At 43.2% G+C, this 18110-nt stretch overlaps 1 protein-coding gene and 1 pseudogene across 9 annotated transcripts; both read right to left on the bottom strand.

The window, feature by feature from the left end:
* Nucleotides 1–17281, bottom strand: LOC147870835 (uncharacterized). Of its 9 annotated transcripts, none has more exons than XM_087341847.1 (6): nucleotides 17199–17281; nucleotides 13819–13924; nucleotides 12338–12408; nucleotides 8464–11234; nucleotides 7468–7677; nucleotides 3688–5986 (listed from the first exon to the last, which is right to left on the bottom strand). In XM_087341847.1, exons 2-4 carry the CDS (start codon nucleotides 13920–13922, stop codon nucleotides 11212–11214), a joined length of 198 nt encoding a protein of 65 aa, XP_087197973.1. In that variant the 5' UTR covers nucleotides 13923–13924; nucleotides 17199–17281; the 3' UTR covers nucleotides 3688–5986; nucleotides 7468–7677; nucleotides 8464–11211. The 9 variants fall into 9 exon arrangements, with proteins under 9 accessions (XP_087197967.1, XP_087197965.1, XP_087197966.1 ...); XM_087341846.1 differs by having other exon boundaries at nucleotides 17100–17248; XM_087341848.1 differs by lacking the exon at nucleotides 17199–17281 and adding an exon at nucleotides 16971–17070.
* Nucleotides 14115–14227, bottom strand: LOC147870836 (U5 spliceosomal RNA; annotated as a pseudogene).
* Nucleotides 17282–18110: the final 829 nt, after the last annotated feature.

Here is an 18110-nt window from a genome sequence, read left to right as displayed (position 1 = left end):
GTATCTGCTTTACACGGTGTGTAATTCACACGTCTGTGCTTGACTCCGTCTCTGGTTAACAAGGTCTCTGCGTCACTCGTCCTGTGCCTCACCGGTCTCTGCTTGATGCGGTGTGTGCATCAGCATGTACGTGCTTGACTCGGTCTCTGCCTCACCCGATCTCTGCTTCCCATTTTCTGACTCACCACGTCTTCGCCTCTCTCTGTCTCACACCTCTCTGCTTGTTTCGGGATTGTGCCTCACCCGGTCTCTGCTGAACCAGGTGTGTGCACAGACGGCCTGGCATATGTCGGGTGATACAGAGAACGTATCTTGCAGAGAGCGAGTCCGTTAGACACCGCGTCCGACAGAGAAAGGGATCGGCAGTGACAGGGTCGTCCAAGACCGGTCCTGGCCTAGATATTGTGGAAAATTTTTTGTCAAAAACTTTAGTTTTCTATGCATTTCATGCCATTTTTAATTTTTTTAAAATTTCGAAGATTTTTGAAAATTTTAATTTTTTCGAAAAATAAAAAAACGTCGGAAATCGTCCAAAAAGCGCACAAAACTAAGAATATTTGCAAATTTTCAACTTTTAATTTTTTTTCGAATTATCCGAAATTTTTGGTTTCTGTGCGTTTCATGCCATTTGGAGCCATTTTTAATTTTTTGAGAAATTTCAATTTTTTCGAAAAATCAAATAACGTGGGAAATCGTCCAAAAAGCGCACAGTGAACCGAAATTAACCAGTCCCTCGGAGGCCGCCCAGGCCATAAAGGGACTCAAGTTTGGCAAGGCTCCGGGCCCCAACGGTATACCGAACAGGGTCCTGAGACATCTCCCACGTTTGGGCGGGGTTCTTCATAGCCGCAGCCTTGACGACGCGGCCACCACGGACTACGTGGTTCCACCCAGGGCCCAAGTTCTCCTGTTCGAGGGAAGGCTTAGCTGGCGCCGATGTGGGCGCGTGGAGATGCCGTCCTTTCGGCCGCGTTCCTCTTTCGCACGCTGTGCAGCGGCCGCCTTGGCTTCCTTCCACGTACTGCAACCTCTATAGTTCGCAGTGTGTTTGCCCCCGCAGCACTTAAGCTGCTGCTTATGGGTGGCACACGACCCGGATGGGTGAGCGTCCCCGCACCTGGGTGCATAACCGCAGTTCCGCTGCGTGTGCCCGAAGCGTTGGCACCGCTTACACTGCATGGACCCCTTCGGTGCGACATACGTTTCCACCTTGACCCGCCACGTCGGTCCCCGTGCTACCGACACAATGAAATGTGGCGAAAGGGGACGGTCACCGTCCTGGTCCATGGCCCGGCGCCTCGATCGCAGTTGCAGGACTCCCTGCAGAGCAATGTGCATGGCGGCCAGCTCATCGCGTATCTCGGCCTCGGGCATGCGCACGCACCGAACCTCGGGGAGGCAGAATGTGTGAAAACTCACACCTTCGCCCTCACCAAGGGACCGTAGGACCCTGACGGTGGCCCGGAACCCGTCGGCGGTCTCACGCACAAGAATCACGAGATCTCCCTTCATCTGCGCCACGATCCCGCAGGCCGACTCCGCGCGAATCCACTTGAGCGTGCGAAGAAGCGGCGTCAGATGACACGCCAGTGAGCGGCCCGGGGAGACCTGCACCCAAGTGCCTCTCCTCCATCGAGGAAGCGGGTCCCGGCTGAGAGCTTCACTGTCCCGCTTGGCGGGGTGAGGTCCGCGGGACGACTTCACGTCCCTCACTCCTTTAACTTCTTGCGAGGCCGCGGCTTTAGTGGGGAGCGGTGCCGAGGAATCCAACCCAGCAGTCGCCCAGCCACTACCCCGGTGTACGCCGCGCTGACCTCGGCATAGCTGCCGGCCACGCGAGGTGGCTTGTTCGCTCGTGGAGGTGGTTGTTGCTACCGCCTGGCCATCGGGCCGATGAACTTTCGCCGGCTCCGGACAGTGGCCCGGGCTCCAACGAACCGCTCGAGTTGGACAAGTGCAACTCGTTGGCTCGAGTAGGCCCTCCGACCACGGCTGTTGCTGCTGCCCGCTCTCTTCTTTTCCGCGGCGATGGCGTCCAGGAGCTGCTTCCGGACCTGCTGGAACAGCTCAGGGAGGTGGGCCTTCAGAAAGGCCAGCTCACCTCCTTCCATGCCTCGCCGAGTGTTGATGAACTCTCCGTGGACAACTATCCCAAATAATCAGCCGTCCAATACTCTAACCTATCCATGCCAATGGGGTGTGAGGTGCTAGGTTTATAGGCCGGAAAGTGAAAGGTGTAGCCTGCCCCGAGGCAATGGGAGTGGACCAATGGTAGCACGTGGGAGAAAGTAGAGAGAGAAAGGTTGAGTTTGGTTGGATGGATCTGCGCCCTGGAAAGGGCTAAGATAGTGGTCTGGGGATGAGAGTGGGAAAGAAAGTGGAGATAGCAAGGTTGGGTTTGGTTGGATGGATCACGGCCCTGAAAAGGGGGCATTTCAGTGGTCTGGTTGGTTCTGGCGGCGCATTCTTGCTCGCTCTCGGAGTCCTCGAAGTGTGTGAATAAGATGCTTCCAGGTGAAGTCCATCTTCCCTGTTAAATTTATCGGGATGTAGTTCGATTTCGATGGCTTCCCTTATTATCCGATCCATGTAGCTGGTTTTTGAGGAGAGGATAGAAGTGTCCTCGAGCTGTATATGGTATTCAGCAACCGCAGATTTCTCGGGCCGCCCGAGCCGAATGTGGCGTTCGTGATCCTTGATCCTGGCCTCAACAGAACGGCCTGTCTGGCCGATGTAGTCTTTACCGCACTCGCAGGGAACGCTGTATACGCCAGTCGTCTTCAGTCCTAGGTCGTCCTTTACCGGCCGGAGAAAACTGGGAATTTTCTTTGGCGGAAGACCAACAGACTTGATGTGCTTGGCCAGCAACCTGCTTATGCAGTTGAAGGTCGTCCCGACGTAGAGCAGGAAGGCAACTGAGGCTGGTTTTCCAGCGGGCGGTGACAGCCTCGCAGGCGGATCGACAGCTTTCTGGATCTGACGGTTGCTGTATCCGTCTTTCCTGAAGGTGGTCGTGAGTGTCTCCAGTTCACTCACCTGCATAAGTACCTATCTCCTTACAAGGATGCCTGCGTAACTACCTTCATAACACTTTCTCTGTATAACTTACCTTTACTTCCCACTCTCTTACAACCCCTCAATGCACACACAAAAAAACATATATACGCACTTTCCCTCTAACCTAGTTAGTGGAATGCAACTTCCCTTAACAGATTCGTGACCCCGTATACCTTCCACTGACAAAACAAACAGCATATTAATGGATCCACTTCTCAAACTATTGTATTTACGAATCTATACAAAAAAAATGCTACATTGCTGACAAATCTCAACTCAACAATTAAACTGTAAATAACCTCCGTACCTACACCCTTCTTACTACATCAACTAGCTTACTATTCCTCCAGTACTTAGCCATCTAGGCAACAAACCCCCCCCCCCCCCCAAAAAAAAAACCAATTAACACTTATTGTACATTACCTGAGTAATCAGAGGCAAACATTGCCATCATATTACTGAATCCAAAGGCTGCCATATAACCTGTAAGCTTAGGGGAGAGGGTATGGGCAGTGACAATGCTTCCATTTTATTCAGTAACAGCACAGGGAAATGAAGGGGAAGAAACATGATTACAGTACAATAACAGTAGATAGCATGAACACAAGCACCAACTTCAAATGCACACAGTCCAAGGGTCACAAAATATATATACTAAAGCAGCACAAGTCCTGTACCAGTTCCATCCAGTTTTTCAACACTCACAGGTAAATAAAACCAGCAAATACAATGTTCACCCATAATAAACATAATAAATGCTCTAATTATGAGGAATTATGATAATCAAAATTCTCAATATCATTCAGCAAAATACATATTTTAGTTTTGCTGAGCATTATTGCCTTTCTCCTTTCCACAAATATGGTGACATTTGAAATCTCAGCACCAGGAAATACAACAACAAAGTTACAAGCGGTACAATGCACATCAAGTTGAGACAGATACATCTGTAGCAGACAGGAGGGCCCTTCATGTTCACAGCCAATTTCCTGTTGCAGTATGAAATGAGCTGCACATACACCACTGCTTCTCAGGCAAACAGTACACAGGTCTTGTTGACACACTGCATGCCGCTCAGTAGAATCTCAAGGATCACTCTATTTCTTGTACGTAAAGCACAGCCTAGAAATTTCAACCTATGCAACACATATCGCAAAACACTGAAATCCTCGAAGAAACGGTTTGCAACAAATGCACCATACACGAACTAACCCGTAACACTTCTCTGGAGGGCTCCTTTGAACGAGACATACATATGCTGATGCGGGAGAGCAGAACGAATGTAGAGAACAGCGGACGCAGCCTAGCCCGAACAAATAATGCTTAACACCTAGTACCTCTTTCGGACGCAGCAATCCCTCAGCAATCTATACGCAAAAGCTTGCAGCCTTCTGCTAAAGCAGTTTACGGAAAATAACTCAAGACCCTCTTTAGTTGGTCTCCTTTAACGAAACCTTGCCTAACCAACATATGCTTGTAGCGAGGCCGGTGAATTTTAGTATCCTGTGATGAAGTATGTGTGGCTTGTCAGCAGAGATATGTGGCCTACGATTCAAGGAAGCGTGACTTGTCAGTCGCCGGGCGTTGCTATTGAGGACGCAGCATAAAACAACCAACCTATGCCACTCGTCACGTAGCCAGCCACTGAAGCAGCCTAACCCGACTTACCTAAGACCGCGAGCAAGAAGCCTCAATAACAGAACAGACCGCTGCAGACGAAGGATAGCCAAACGTAAGACTCGAACTGAGCACGTAACCAGCGACGGACGTAGCCTACTCCAACCAATCTATGCACTTAAGCGTGTTGTCTGCTTAGAACGCAGCCAACTGTCAGAAAATTAAACACGCTAGGATGTAGCTCGCTTGCCTCCCAAAAATTACAGATACCCTTAACCTACTTCACATGCAGCCTTAACCAACATACGACTCCCAGCTACTTGATGCCGACTGGGCTAGAGAACCTATTCACATCAGCCGGTCGCCTACATTGGACGCACACTAAACTAACCAACCTATGCCACTTACGACTTTCGGTTTTGGACTTCGGGCTTTGGGTTCTGGGATTTCGGCTCTCGGCTTTTGGCTATTGCCTGTCGGCTTTGGGCTTTAGGCATTCTGCACTCCACTTTCAGCCTACGGCCTACCGGCTTCCGGCTTCGGGCCTCCAGCTTCCAGCGACAGGCTTCCGGCCTCCGGCCTCGGGCCTACGTCTTTAGGTTTCGGCCTACGGCCTACCGCCTTTGGGCTTTGGTCTTTGGAATTGGACTTTGGAATTTTATAAGAGATTCAACACAACTAGTTCCACCCCCACCCCCCCACAAAAGACAGAAATGCATACAGAATCAGCACTCTTATTCTGCAGTTGATTGTACACCTACCGACAAATGAGAACACCAGATAATTCCGTAACCCACTTACAACCCAAGAGGCACACTGTTCCCACACAGAAACTTACAGCAATGATTCTTGCATTAAGGCATTTGAAGAGACTAAATATTTGCCATTATGAACTCAAAATCATTTTAGCATTCAAACATTAACCAAACCGAAGCACGACCTCACTACCAACCGAGACAAATATTCCCAATGCCAGTCTTCTTTCACATCTCTAAGAACGTGGCCACAAAGAATTATAGTGCCGACCCAAATGAACTACGTGATGCGCGGAAAGAACAGACCAGAGACATCACAGAACAAACTAGAAACCGAAACTCCCACATGGAAACATCCTCGCTACCAACTCGCTGCACATGAACTACATACGCCAGTCATGGCAGTAAGTTTCCTGTTCTGAAATCAACTCAGTCTGCCAACTGTTGCCGCACATACTCCAATGCTTCTCTGGCAAGCAGTACGCAGGTCAGGTGACACACAGCACGCCGCCCAGTAGAATCTGGAGGAACATTCTATTTCTTGTAATCCGCTACCCCTAGAAAGACAAAATACATTCACATTATACAAATCAAGATTCCTCCGTACATGCATCACACTCCTCTAAGAACAAAAAGTTTTACTTCTTCACACAGTTAACATTTCTACCTCAGCCAATGGACACACTCCTTCCACTTTCACAAGGCAAATTTTGTCATGATCACTACAAACAAACGGATACACAACTTACCAATTCAAATATGGGTATTGACACTCAAACAACAAGCTCCCTCTCTCACAGGCTCATACAAGAGCTCCTGACGTGTGCATGCCGCCCTAGGGAATGATTTCCCCTTCAATACTCTTTCACAAATTTTTGTACATAAACTGCATGTTTAATAACCTCTGCCTGTGTGACACAAACACAAATAAAATTCCAAGCAGAATACAACGTAATTTTATTATGTTCTACATAACTGGAGTAACATAACAGCAGTTCAGTTCAAATACTGGAAGGGAATAATGCTTGAAGCTTATAAGGTTAGATAAATAGCCAAACTCTTTCTTGTAGCCATATGAATGTTACTCCCTCATCCTGGCACTTGCTAAATTGAGGGCAAGTGTTTGAAAGATGCTGCTTTGCTTCACAGAAAGTTTATAAGAATAACTCAGAAATCTGACCAGAGTGGCAAGTATACATATACAATAAATCATCTCAAATCCTTAACAAACTCACAATTTAGCTACTGGTCACAACCTGTATGAATATATATAGATATATCATACCTGGAATAAAAACTTTCACTACAAAGTTATGAGAATAAAGTATAAAAATAATTTTTCACTTCTGGTGACTTTAAAGTTACTTGTCTTGCCGAAAGCTACCACAAACAATGTCTCAACTCCCTGCTAACATCCTTTAATCTCAAAATTACTCCAGTACTGCTACTGATAATGCCTTTATAGACAGTTCCAGGAAAGATCATATTTCTACTGAACCAGAAAAAAAATGTGCTCTCTGAGCATTACGCTCAACTTGTAATTATATATATATATATATATAAAAAAAATAGAACCGATATCTAATTATCATAATTACAGGAAACGATTCGGTCTTATAAATACAGACACTATTAAAGAATTTACGACACACGTAAATAACGAAAACTGGGAGTCAGATTCAAAATTCAGCACAATCCCAAATATCTTCTTAAAATATTTTCAAGCAAGTTTCCCCATCAGAACAGAGAAAAACATGTTTGAAAATAATGAATGTCTACTTATAGACAAATTACATTACAAACGGCATTCTCTAAAATATTTTAAAAAGACATGTATAAACTTAATCTCAAACAACGTCCTTGCAGGTGAACAATTTGGTGATAGAAAAAATCTCTCAACTGATAAAGCGGTTCAATTTTACACATAAAATCTTAAATGCACTAAATAATAAAGTGCATGTTGGTGGAATATTTAGTCATCTTGCCAAAGAATTCGATTGTGTAAATCATCTGATAAACATATTTCTCGTATACTTACACAACGCATGTCAAGTTGAGACAGAGATCAATCTCTCGCAGACATGAGGTCCTTCATGATAACAGCCGATTTCCTGTTGTCATATCAGAGAGCCAGCAAAGTGTTTCTGCACATACTCCACTCTTTTCCTGGCAACCAGTAGTCAGGTCAGGTGACGCAGCCTTCAACCTCAGTAAAGTCCCATGGATCAATCAAGCTGCTTCTCCGCAGCTATCACCAGAAAAAAAATGCTATCACATTCAACATATCAAGTTCGCCCCACCCCAAAAAAGACAGAAACAACACTCTTATTACACAGTTGATCGAACACCTACTTGCAGTCTTGGGAGCACACCACTCGGGCACCATTGCTAAACACGTATTACTTGACGCTGCAAGACGAACATACTGATATTCCTGTACATCGCACATTAGTGACGAGGAATCTTTCTCCAAAGGCTACGAATGTCTATCCTCATTCTGTTTCCTATGCCTATTGACAATGGAGCTTCAAATCTGTACTATTTTTATTGTGGCATTTGAGCACTTTGTTTTACACCAGTCTGTATTATTGCATTGTTGTACTGTTCCCTCTTATGAACACACAGTTATGTGGATCTAACTACGAGCTGCATTTTGTGGGCCAATTAATATGCTGTGTCTTGGAGAAATATTGGTCCCCAACATCCTATTTTGTGTCAGGTGGATAGCAACAAGGTGTTACAGGCCATTTAACAGCAGCCACTACTGTCACTAAAAACTCTGCAACTACTTCCCACACACACATCAGATGAGCCCCATTCAACTTCTGTTGCCACATATTTTACTTTCACTGTGCTTTAAAGCCTTTCTCCTTTCCACAAATATGGTGACATTCGAAATCTCAGCACCAGCAAATACAACATCAAAGTTACAAGCGGCACTGTAATGATAAATGGTGCCACATATTTTCTTGGACAGACTTAACTCTATTACATGACAAGCTCATCTAATACATCATACAGCTCATGTACTTACACAAAGCCCTTCATGATCACAGCAAATTTCCTGTAGTGGTACGAAATCAGCCGCACATACACAGAAGAAGGCAATGGCAAACCACTTCTGGATCATCTGCCAAGAGGTCGGTGAAGTTTGGTGGCCTGTGACGAAGTATGTGTGGCTTGTCAGCAGAGATATGTGGCCTACGATTCAAGGAAGCGTGACTTGTCAGTCGCCGGGCGTTGCTTTTCAGGACGCAGCATAAAACAACCAACCTATGCCACTCGTCAGGTAGCCAGCCACTGAAGCAGCCTAACCCGACTTACCTAAGACCGCGAGCAAGAAGCCTCCATAACAGAGCAGACCGCTGCAGACGAAGGATAGCCAAACGTAAGTCTCGAACTGAGCACGTAACCAGCGACGGACGTAGCCTACTCCAACCAATCTATGCACTTAAGCGTGTATGCTGCTTAGAACGCAGCCAACTATCAGAAAATTAAACACGCTACGATGTAGCTCGCTTGCCTCAAAAAAATTACAGATACCCTTAACCTACTTCACATGCAGCCTTAACCAACATACGACTCCCAGCTACTTGATGCCGACTGGGCTAGAGAACCTATTCACGTCAGCCGGTCGCCTACATTGGACGCACACTAAACTAACCAACCTATGCCACTTACGACTTTCGGTTTTGGACTTCGGGCTTTGGGTTCTGGGATTTCGGCTCTCGGCTTTTGGCTATTGCCTGTCGGCTTTGGGCTTTAGGCATTCTGCACTCCACTTTCAGCCTACGGCCTACCGGCTTCGGGCCTCCAGCTTCCAGCGACAGGCTTCCGGCCTCCGGCCTCGGGCCTACGTCTTTAGGTTTCGGCCTACGGCCTACCGCCTTTGGGCTTTGGTCTTTGGAATTGGACTTTGGAATTTGATAAGAGATTCAACACATCTAGATACCCTTAACCTACTTCACATGCAGCCTTGACCAACATACGACTCCCAGCTGCTTGAAGCAGCCTCGGCTAGAGAACCTATTCACGTCAGCCGGTCGCCTACATTGGACGCACACTAAACTAACAAACCTATGCCACTTACGACTTTCGGTTTTGGACTTCGGGCTTTGGGTTCTGGGATTTCGGCTCTCGGCTTTTGGCTATTGCCTGTCGGCTTTGGGCTTTAGGCATTCTGCACTCCACTTTCAGCCTACGGCCTACCGGCTTCCGGCTTCGGGCCTCCAGCTTCCAGCGACAGGCTTCCGGCCTCCGGCCTCGGGCCTACGTCTTTAGGTTTCGGCCTACGGCCTACCGCCTTTGGGCTTTGGTCTTTGGAATTGGACTTTGGAATTTGATAAGAGATTCAACACATCTAGATACCCTTAACCTACTTCACATGCAGCCTTGACCAACATACGACTCCCAGCTGCTTGAAGCAGCCTCGGCTAGAGAACCTATTCACGTCAGCCGGTCGCCTACATTGGACGCACACTAAACTAACAAACCTATGCCACTTACGACTTTCGGTTTTGGACTTCGGGCTTTGGGTTCTGGGATTTCGGCTCTCGGCTTTTGGCTATTGCCTGTCGGCTTTGGGCTTTAGGCATTCTGCACTCCACTTTCAGCCTACGGCCTACCGGCTTCCGGCTTCGGGCCTCCAGCTTCCAGCGACAGGCTTCCGGCCTCCGGCCTCGGGCCTACGTCTTTAGGTTTCGGCCTACGGCCTACCGCCTTTGGGCTTTGGTCTTTGGAATTGGACTTTGGAATTTGATAAGAGATTCAACACATCTAGATACCCTTAACCTACTTCACATGCAGCCTTGACCAACATACGACTCCCAGCTGCTTGAAGCAGCCTCGGCTAGAGAACCTATTCACGTCAGCCGGTCGCCTACATTGGACGCACACTAAACTAACCAACCTATGCCACTTACGACTTTCGGTTTTGGACTTCGGGCTTTGGGTTCTGGGATTTCGGCTCTCGGCTTTTGGCTACTGCCTGTCGGCTTTGGGCTTTAGGCATTCTGCACTCCACTTTCAGCCTACGGCCTACCGGCTTCCGGCTTCGGGCCTCCAGCTTCCAGCGACAGGCTTCCGGCCTCCGGCCTCGGGCCTACGTCTTTAGGTTTCGGCCTACGGCCTACCGCCTTTGGTCTTTGGAATTTTATAAGAGATTCAACACAACTAGTTCCACCCCACCCCCCCACAAAAGACAGAAATGCATACAGAATCAGCACTCTTATTCTGCAGTTGATTGTACACCTACCGACAAATGAGAACACCAGATAATTCCGTAACCCACTTACAACCCAAGAGGCACACTGTTCCCACACAGAAACTTACAGCAATGATTCTTGCATTAAGGCATTTGAAGAGACTAAATATTTGCCATTATGAACTCAAAATCATTTTAGCATTCAAACATTAACTAAACCGAAGCACGACCTCACTACCAACCGAGACAAATATTCCCAATGCCAGTCTTCTTTCACATCTCTAAGAACGTGGCCACAAAGAATTATAGTGCCGACCCAAATGAACTACGTGATGCGCGGAAAGAACAGACCAGAGACATCACAGAACAAACTAGAAACCGAAACTCCCACATGGAAACATCCTCGCTACCAACTCGCTGCACATGAACTACATACGCCAGTCATGGCAGTAAGTTTCCTGTTCTGAAATCAACTCAGTCTGCCAACTGTTGCCGCACATACTCCAATGCTTCTCTGGCAAGCAGTACGCAGGTCAGGTGACACACAGCACGCCGCCCAGTAGAATCTGGAGGAACATTCTATTTCTTGTAATCCGCTACCCCTAGAAAGACAAAATACATTCACATTATACAAATCAAGATTCCTCCGTACATGCATCACACTCCTCTAAGAACAAAAAGTTTTACTTCTTCACACAGTTAACATTTCTACCTCAGCCAATGGACACACTCCTTCCACTTTCACAAGGCAAATTTTGTCATGATCACTACAAACAAACGGATACACAACTTACCAATTCAAATATGGGTATTGACACTCAAACAACAAGCTCCCTCTCTCACAGGCTCATACAAGAGCTCCTGACGTGTGCATGCCGCCCTAGGGAATGATTTCCCCTTCAATACTCTTTCACAAATTTTTGTACATAAACTGCATGTTTAATAACCTCTGCCTGTGTGACACAAACACAAATAAAATTCCAAGCAGAATACAACGTAATTTTATTATGTTCTACATAACTGGAGTAACATAACAGCAGTTCAGTTCAAATACTGGAAGGGAATAATGCTTGAAGCTTATAAGGTTAGATAAATAGCCAAACTCTTTCTTGTAGCCATATGAATGTTACTCCCTCATCCTGGCACTTGCTAAATTGAGGGACATGAATTCATTTGATTCTGCTACATAAATGGCACTAAACCAGAGTCATCACAGCAAAGACAGTAAAATAGTGGAAGCATGTGTGCGCATGAAACAAAATGGCTCTTTCCATTATCTTACACTACTTTTCTTATGCAATAGTTGGCCACCCTGATTCCAGAGTTAATATACACCCTATACATTTTTAAAACCAACAGTAACACCCACGCATCAAGGTCACAGGCACAGGTGATGCAACTACGGCAAACAGACCGGTGGACAAAACAGCCAAGTGCTCAATATAATGCACCAACATCCAGTGAGGTGTTACACAAATATGATTTTGTAAAGAACACGCCTTTTATGCTCAGTTAAAAACCATAATCTTTTTGACACTGATGACCTCTAGAGGTCAAAACCCATTTCGCATTAGCGTCCTTCAAAGTGGAGACAGTTTTGTTTGTATGCAAGGTTTTAAGATTACCTTTCAACCACACGACATGGCTGGCAACCTAAGAAGAATCTTACTTGCAAAGGAAAGCTCCAGGTCATACTGGCACTTACTTGTTACACTCCAGCTGCTACGACTACTTCTGCGCTCACCTTGAAGGCCCCAGGCTGCAACTGTTCCAGTCCTGAAAACAAAAATGTACAAAGTCCTTTGAAGACTAGTTGACTGGATTCCTGACATCACCATCACATTTTCTTCCTATTCCAGACACCAAATTCACCCTGAGCAACTTCTGTGGTAACCACTTTCATCTCTTAATTATTGTTATACACATTTTGGTTAATGTGTTTTTTCAGAAATACAATTATGTGAAAACTGAGCTCCAGAAAATGTTACTAGGAAGTGGAAAATGGCTGAGTGTTAATTGAAAGCACATTATCTTGGACCAACTAAACTCCCACATACAGTATGCACACGCACATAAAGAGGGGGCGAGTGACATGGGGTTTCTTAAGAACACAGGTCAAGTTTATGGTTGAATTTGGGTTGTGATATCATGTGGGCCCGCAAAGTGATGCTGCACTGCTCTTCAGACAAGCACAAACACAGGTGACACACAATTTGCCACTCAGCAGACTCTGAAGAATTAAGTAAGCCTCTAGTAGTGTTCCTAGAATGACAAAAAACATTCACATCCAAAATATCCAGTTTCCTGAATGCATACATACACAAACAATAACAGTAGAGATTCTTGGGCAATGACATTCCAGGCTTTTTACAAAAATAAAGTATGTTACAAACATATTTCCAACTCAGTCCTCAGTTATGAAGATGGCGATATGCGTTCAACCCACGAACAAAGGACAAGTAGCGGCTTTGTCATTACGCGTGAATCGAGTGAAGTTATTTACTTCTCAGAATGGCACGTGTAAAATACCCACAATATTAAAGCATAAACGTACTCAATTTCCCTTGCCCAAGTCACATACATTCGAATATGCAGTCAATTTCTAGCGTTCTTCTTCCAATCACCGCCCGCACAACATTCGCAAACAACTCAACACAACACAACCTCAAATTGCAAAAAACGAATATGAACGTACGTTGCAGCGTCTTAAAGGATAACCGAATGACAACAGGAAAACCATAACGATCCACACTGCAATGAATATTCTGATTTAATACCTGGGTCCAAGAGTTACGAAGGGAACTGACCCTCAAAACACAAAGAAACTAAAACAAGGCGGGGTCCTGCGCAAGCGCAAGACATCGTCACTTGCCAGCAGTCACAAGTTTCGTGCAAGCAAGCCGCTCTCTCTCTCTCTCTCTCTCTCTCTCTAACCGAATTGCTCATGACTGAGCATCCTGACCCCACATGCGTTGCTTCAATAGGCCGTGTTCAATACACTCTCAATAAAGTATCACCACGGTACATAACACAGGAAAGCCGATTTCACTGCACTACACATCACTAGAAAATTATCAGGTCAAGACTTCCGATACACCTGGTGGTTTACTTTCATACTTTTACAGGTTCCCTGTGCTGAAAGAAATATTCTCTGTACATCGGAGAGAAGTAATGATGAACACTTACCCTTTAGACGGGCCGCTGGCACACGCAGCTGGATCTTCCTGCAAGCCAGACAGCTGATCCTGAACAACATGCTTTACTCTCTTTCTTGATGGACCAGGTTCCATTGCTGTGAACATACAACATGTATAAAGAAAATACAAGCAGTTTTCATCTAGGATTTGACATGGGCAATGGAATTTGTAATAGTGAATTGATAAGGACACGGTAGTGTTTGAGAATAATATTACGTTAGATCCCAAAACTGCACAGAAGTCTTCTTTTTTCTGACATTCTCAATACAACAAAGTTAAAAAAATAAATCAGTAATCTAAATGTAGGAATGAAACTGTATGAACCATATGTTCCCCTCAACAGAAATCTTCAGTAAAAGGCAAAAGATTTATGCGAATATCAAGGGAAACCTGAGTTTTTAAATAAGCTAAATAATGTAGAATAAAAAATTAGATAAAACCCCAAGCATTTGGGAAATGTGTGATTATTGACGTTGAAAGAAATACGAGTATAATGAAATAACAGTATGTAACGACGCCATGCTGCAGAATTCCGCCCCAAAACATGTAATGACACACACCCTACCACTTACAATCTGGTACCTTGAAACAGTGGGGTGCTTCCTCAAGTATAAACTTTAACCTTTTGCAGCTGAAACTCGTGCAAATAATATTTAAAAATCAACTTTCTTTTTCTAACAAAAAACAGCCTAATCAACTGGTGAATGCTCTTTAGCAAAATTATCAATGCTGATCAGCCTGCAAACTAGTATACCAATTCATCAATGAAGATGAACATGACAAAAATTTAAACCAATGGCAATGGTATATCACCTACGATAGATGTGACAGACATTAAGAGTGTCCCAAGTTACATCTGTCATTTCCATACGGTTATCTCTGCACGAATATCATAAAATGTAAATGTTGTGCATTGAGGGAATTTCTATAAAAGCCCATATTATATTGGACCAAATTGTATCCTTGTATTTAAATACGTGCTCAAAAGCTGTCATTACAATAAAAAAGTCATTCAAATTCTGACTGAAAGTTCTGTAACAAGTGAATAATATGGGCATGTGAATTCTTGCAAAGCAGAAGCAATCTCCTGACCAGCACATCAACATCCAGTCACAATCCCTGCAAGATTTCAACACTGGTATAGTGAAGATAGTTTCAACAAATGTTCTCAAACAAAATGAACAACAGCAAGACCAGCAACAAACATTCACATAAAAGACACACTGCACCTTAAATTCATGGGCAAGGTCTGTGTTGGAAAAGCTGGCAAACAAATCAAAAGAAAACACAAGATACACACACAGATTTCAAACTCGACGTAACATTTGGGTTGTGGGGCTTCCATAAAAATAAATCTGTAACAGGCACAGTATCTTCACTCTCAGTCTGAAGCCATTTTTCAGTTCACTGTCAATCTTTTCAAAACTTCTCATAGCACGCACCATGACATGAACTTTTGATTTCCTCATTTCTTACTAACTCTGGAGAAAGTTTCCCCATAATCAAACCAGTGTTACTGGACTCCCAGAAAACTATGCCCAAAATACGCCATCAGTAGGTCAGCCTGGTATATGGTGTTCTTTCAAGGATGGAATCACTCAATCCCTATCACATACTTTTATTATAAATTCTGTTGCCCATTTTCTGTTCTCAAATTTCCTAAGTACACGAAGCCTTTGTTTTACTGTCAGTAGAATTTTATTATGATTTTCATCCACCTTCTTTAGAACCCCCACCCCACAGGTAAGTTGAAGGCCTATTTCACCTGTGCTTATTTAAAAAATTAGTAATGCATGAATATTCCAAACACTCATAATCAGGAGCTTACTGAACAAGTAAGAACCCATAAATTTCTCTTTCATGACATTATGCAATCATAATGTACAAAGTCAACAGATTTCTAGTACTTTCCTTTTGCAACCATGACAGGCCCAATATAGACAAGTTGGTGGGGAGTGGAAATATTCTACTTGAGTGTGCGCTTTGGAATACAGACAAATCACATATTGGATTAACTGACAATTCATCCTTAAATAGGAATGATCATACCAGACACGGATTACAACTTAATTCAGAAGGCAAGTAGAAGCTTGTGCAACTCACTGCTAATTAGATTAGGTGCAAACTGGATACCTGTAATCACTGATGTAAGATCTAACCCTTCTTTTAGGCTTAAGCCCAAATCTGTCACCAAATACCTGAAAGATGTCTACATCAATGCTAATAAACCAGTTCTAAATTCAGAATACAATCGAGATAACAATTCTGTGGTGCACCATCATAACATAAGAGGACTTTCAAACAAAACTGATCAACTATCAGTGTCCATTAATAATAAGTACACACCCTAATCTGTGTTTAACACAACACCACAGGTAAACTTGAAAATGTTACTTTTGGAGGTACTTACTCTAGATGAAATATGTTAAAAGAAGGTGCAAGTATTATTGCCAAAAAGAACCTAAAATTTAATTAGATAAATGTATTGTGTCACTAAAATAACAAGAAATAGACGCTGCATTGTGCAATTGGAATCTAAACATTCCAACATATATGTCCTAGCTATATATAGAGCCCCCACTGGCAATGCTGACTTTCCTAAACAAGTTACAAAGCATTATAAATTATCTTTATAAACCTACAGCACAACATCGTCAACTGTGGTCCCATTATCATCAATACAAATTATCTTATTGAAATTTACAATAAAAATGTGTAAAATGCTCGAGTAGCATCTTCCAATGTCATGGCAACAGTTAATTTCCCCATAAGAATCCAAAATTACTCCATCTGATCACGATGTATGACTTCTAGTAATATTAATAATAAAAAATCGATCTCCAGTTATCATAAGTACAGAATACCAATCAGACTCACAAATGAAGACACTATTAAAGAATGTATCTCTCATCGAATGAAAATTGGGAATGAGTATTAAACAGCCTTGATGTAGATTCAAAATTTAACACATTAATAAATAATCTCTTAAAAATGTATAAGCAAGTTTCACCACCAAAACAGTGATAAAATATCTGAAAAGAATGATTGGATCACAAAGATAAAAAAAGATTAACTAATTTGTCAATAGTGGAACAACCAAATAATGAAAATTCACTGCACGAAATATTTTAAAATACTTACTTCCTCGAGGTCTAAATCAGATTAAATGTGAGAATCAGACTAAACAACCTAGAGCAACCCAACAAAATAAAAGCAGTCTGGAAAACATGAAAAAATTAAATTATGGAAATATTCTACAGAAATATTTACCTCATTAATAAAGATAAATGATAATGTAATAAAAAATATTAAGCTCTTAGCAAATTATTTCAATATTTCTTAACAAATACAGAATAGATTAATAATCACGTTGCAAAAAAGAAGCAGAAGACGAACAAAATATGTTAGTTAAACAATCCCAAACACACGAAGTAGAATGATGGCGCCTTCGTCGTCGCGACCAGAGATGACATTATCAGAAACGCAGAGAGAACCACTATTCTCGTCAGCACTTCAAACACATGTGCAATATTTTTTGTTCTTCCTTTGTGTTCAAGTTGATTTTATTTTTCAAATTGTCTCCCTTTCTCTGTTGTTAAACATCAACTTTTCTCATGTTATACTGTTTAGGCTATCTCCATTCATCCTGTCTTGATTTTGCTACAACTGAAAACTATCCCCCTGCTATTAATGTTAATTTTCAGAATTCTTCATCAAAACATAGTTTATGCTGCTTCAATTTGTAACTACATACATTCTCTTTGGTAGAGAATGTTAGGTTCACTATAACACTTTTTCAAATATTTCTGAAGTTGTAAAGTTGTTTCCTGGTCTTTAATATTCACACTGTGTACTTTCTTCGCATTAAATCTCTCCCTATTAAGCTTTTATGCTACTCACTGGTTTTGTAACAGTCACTCCCCAACTGTTGTAACCACTGGATATTGATCGTTATCTCAGTAAATTTCTAAGAAAGCTTTTATATCAAGTATAATTGAATGCTGTCTTTTGTCCAACAAGATGTGATGGATATGACTGTCTCTCTTCCTATCGGGAAACACCAAAATGTATTTATACATGTCTCAAAGTGGAACATCATATGCCTCACAGTCAGACTTTCCAATTTGGAAAATGTGTTATCTAATCACCCTAAACCTCTAAATTAGCACACTAAAATGAAGTGAAATTTTATTTATTTTCCTAATTCTTCTGTTTAGGGTAAAACTAAAGGATTTAATATAATTTAATTTATTTTTCACAATATGAAGCAATTAATTACAT

This window comes from Zootermopsis nevadensis, unplaced genomic scaffold (assembly GCF_977971745.1).
Source record: "Zootermopsis nevadensis isolate Lab colony 2312 unplaced genomic scaffold, Znev_1.0 Znev_ptg000093l, whole genome shotgun sequence".
Lineage (NCBI taxonomy): Eukaryota > Metazoa > Arthropoda > Insecta > Blattodea > Termopsidae > Zootermopsis > Zootermopsis nevadensis.
Note: the sequence above shows the minus strand (reverse complement) of the source record. Positions and strands in the feature narration are given on the sequence as shown.

Bases quoted from the DNA above. Each gene is read 5' to 3' on its own strand.
- LOC147870835 (XM_087341840.1), bottom strand. From the start codon at position 3,042: ATGCAGGTGAGTGAACTGGAGACACTCACGACCACCTTCAGGAAAGAC.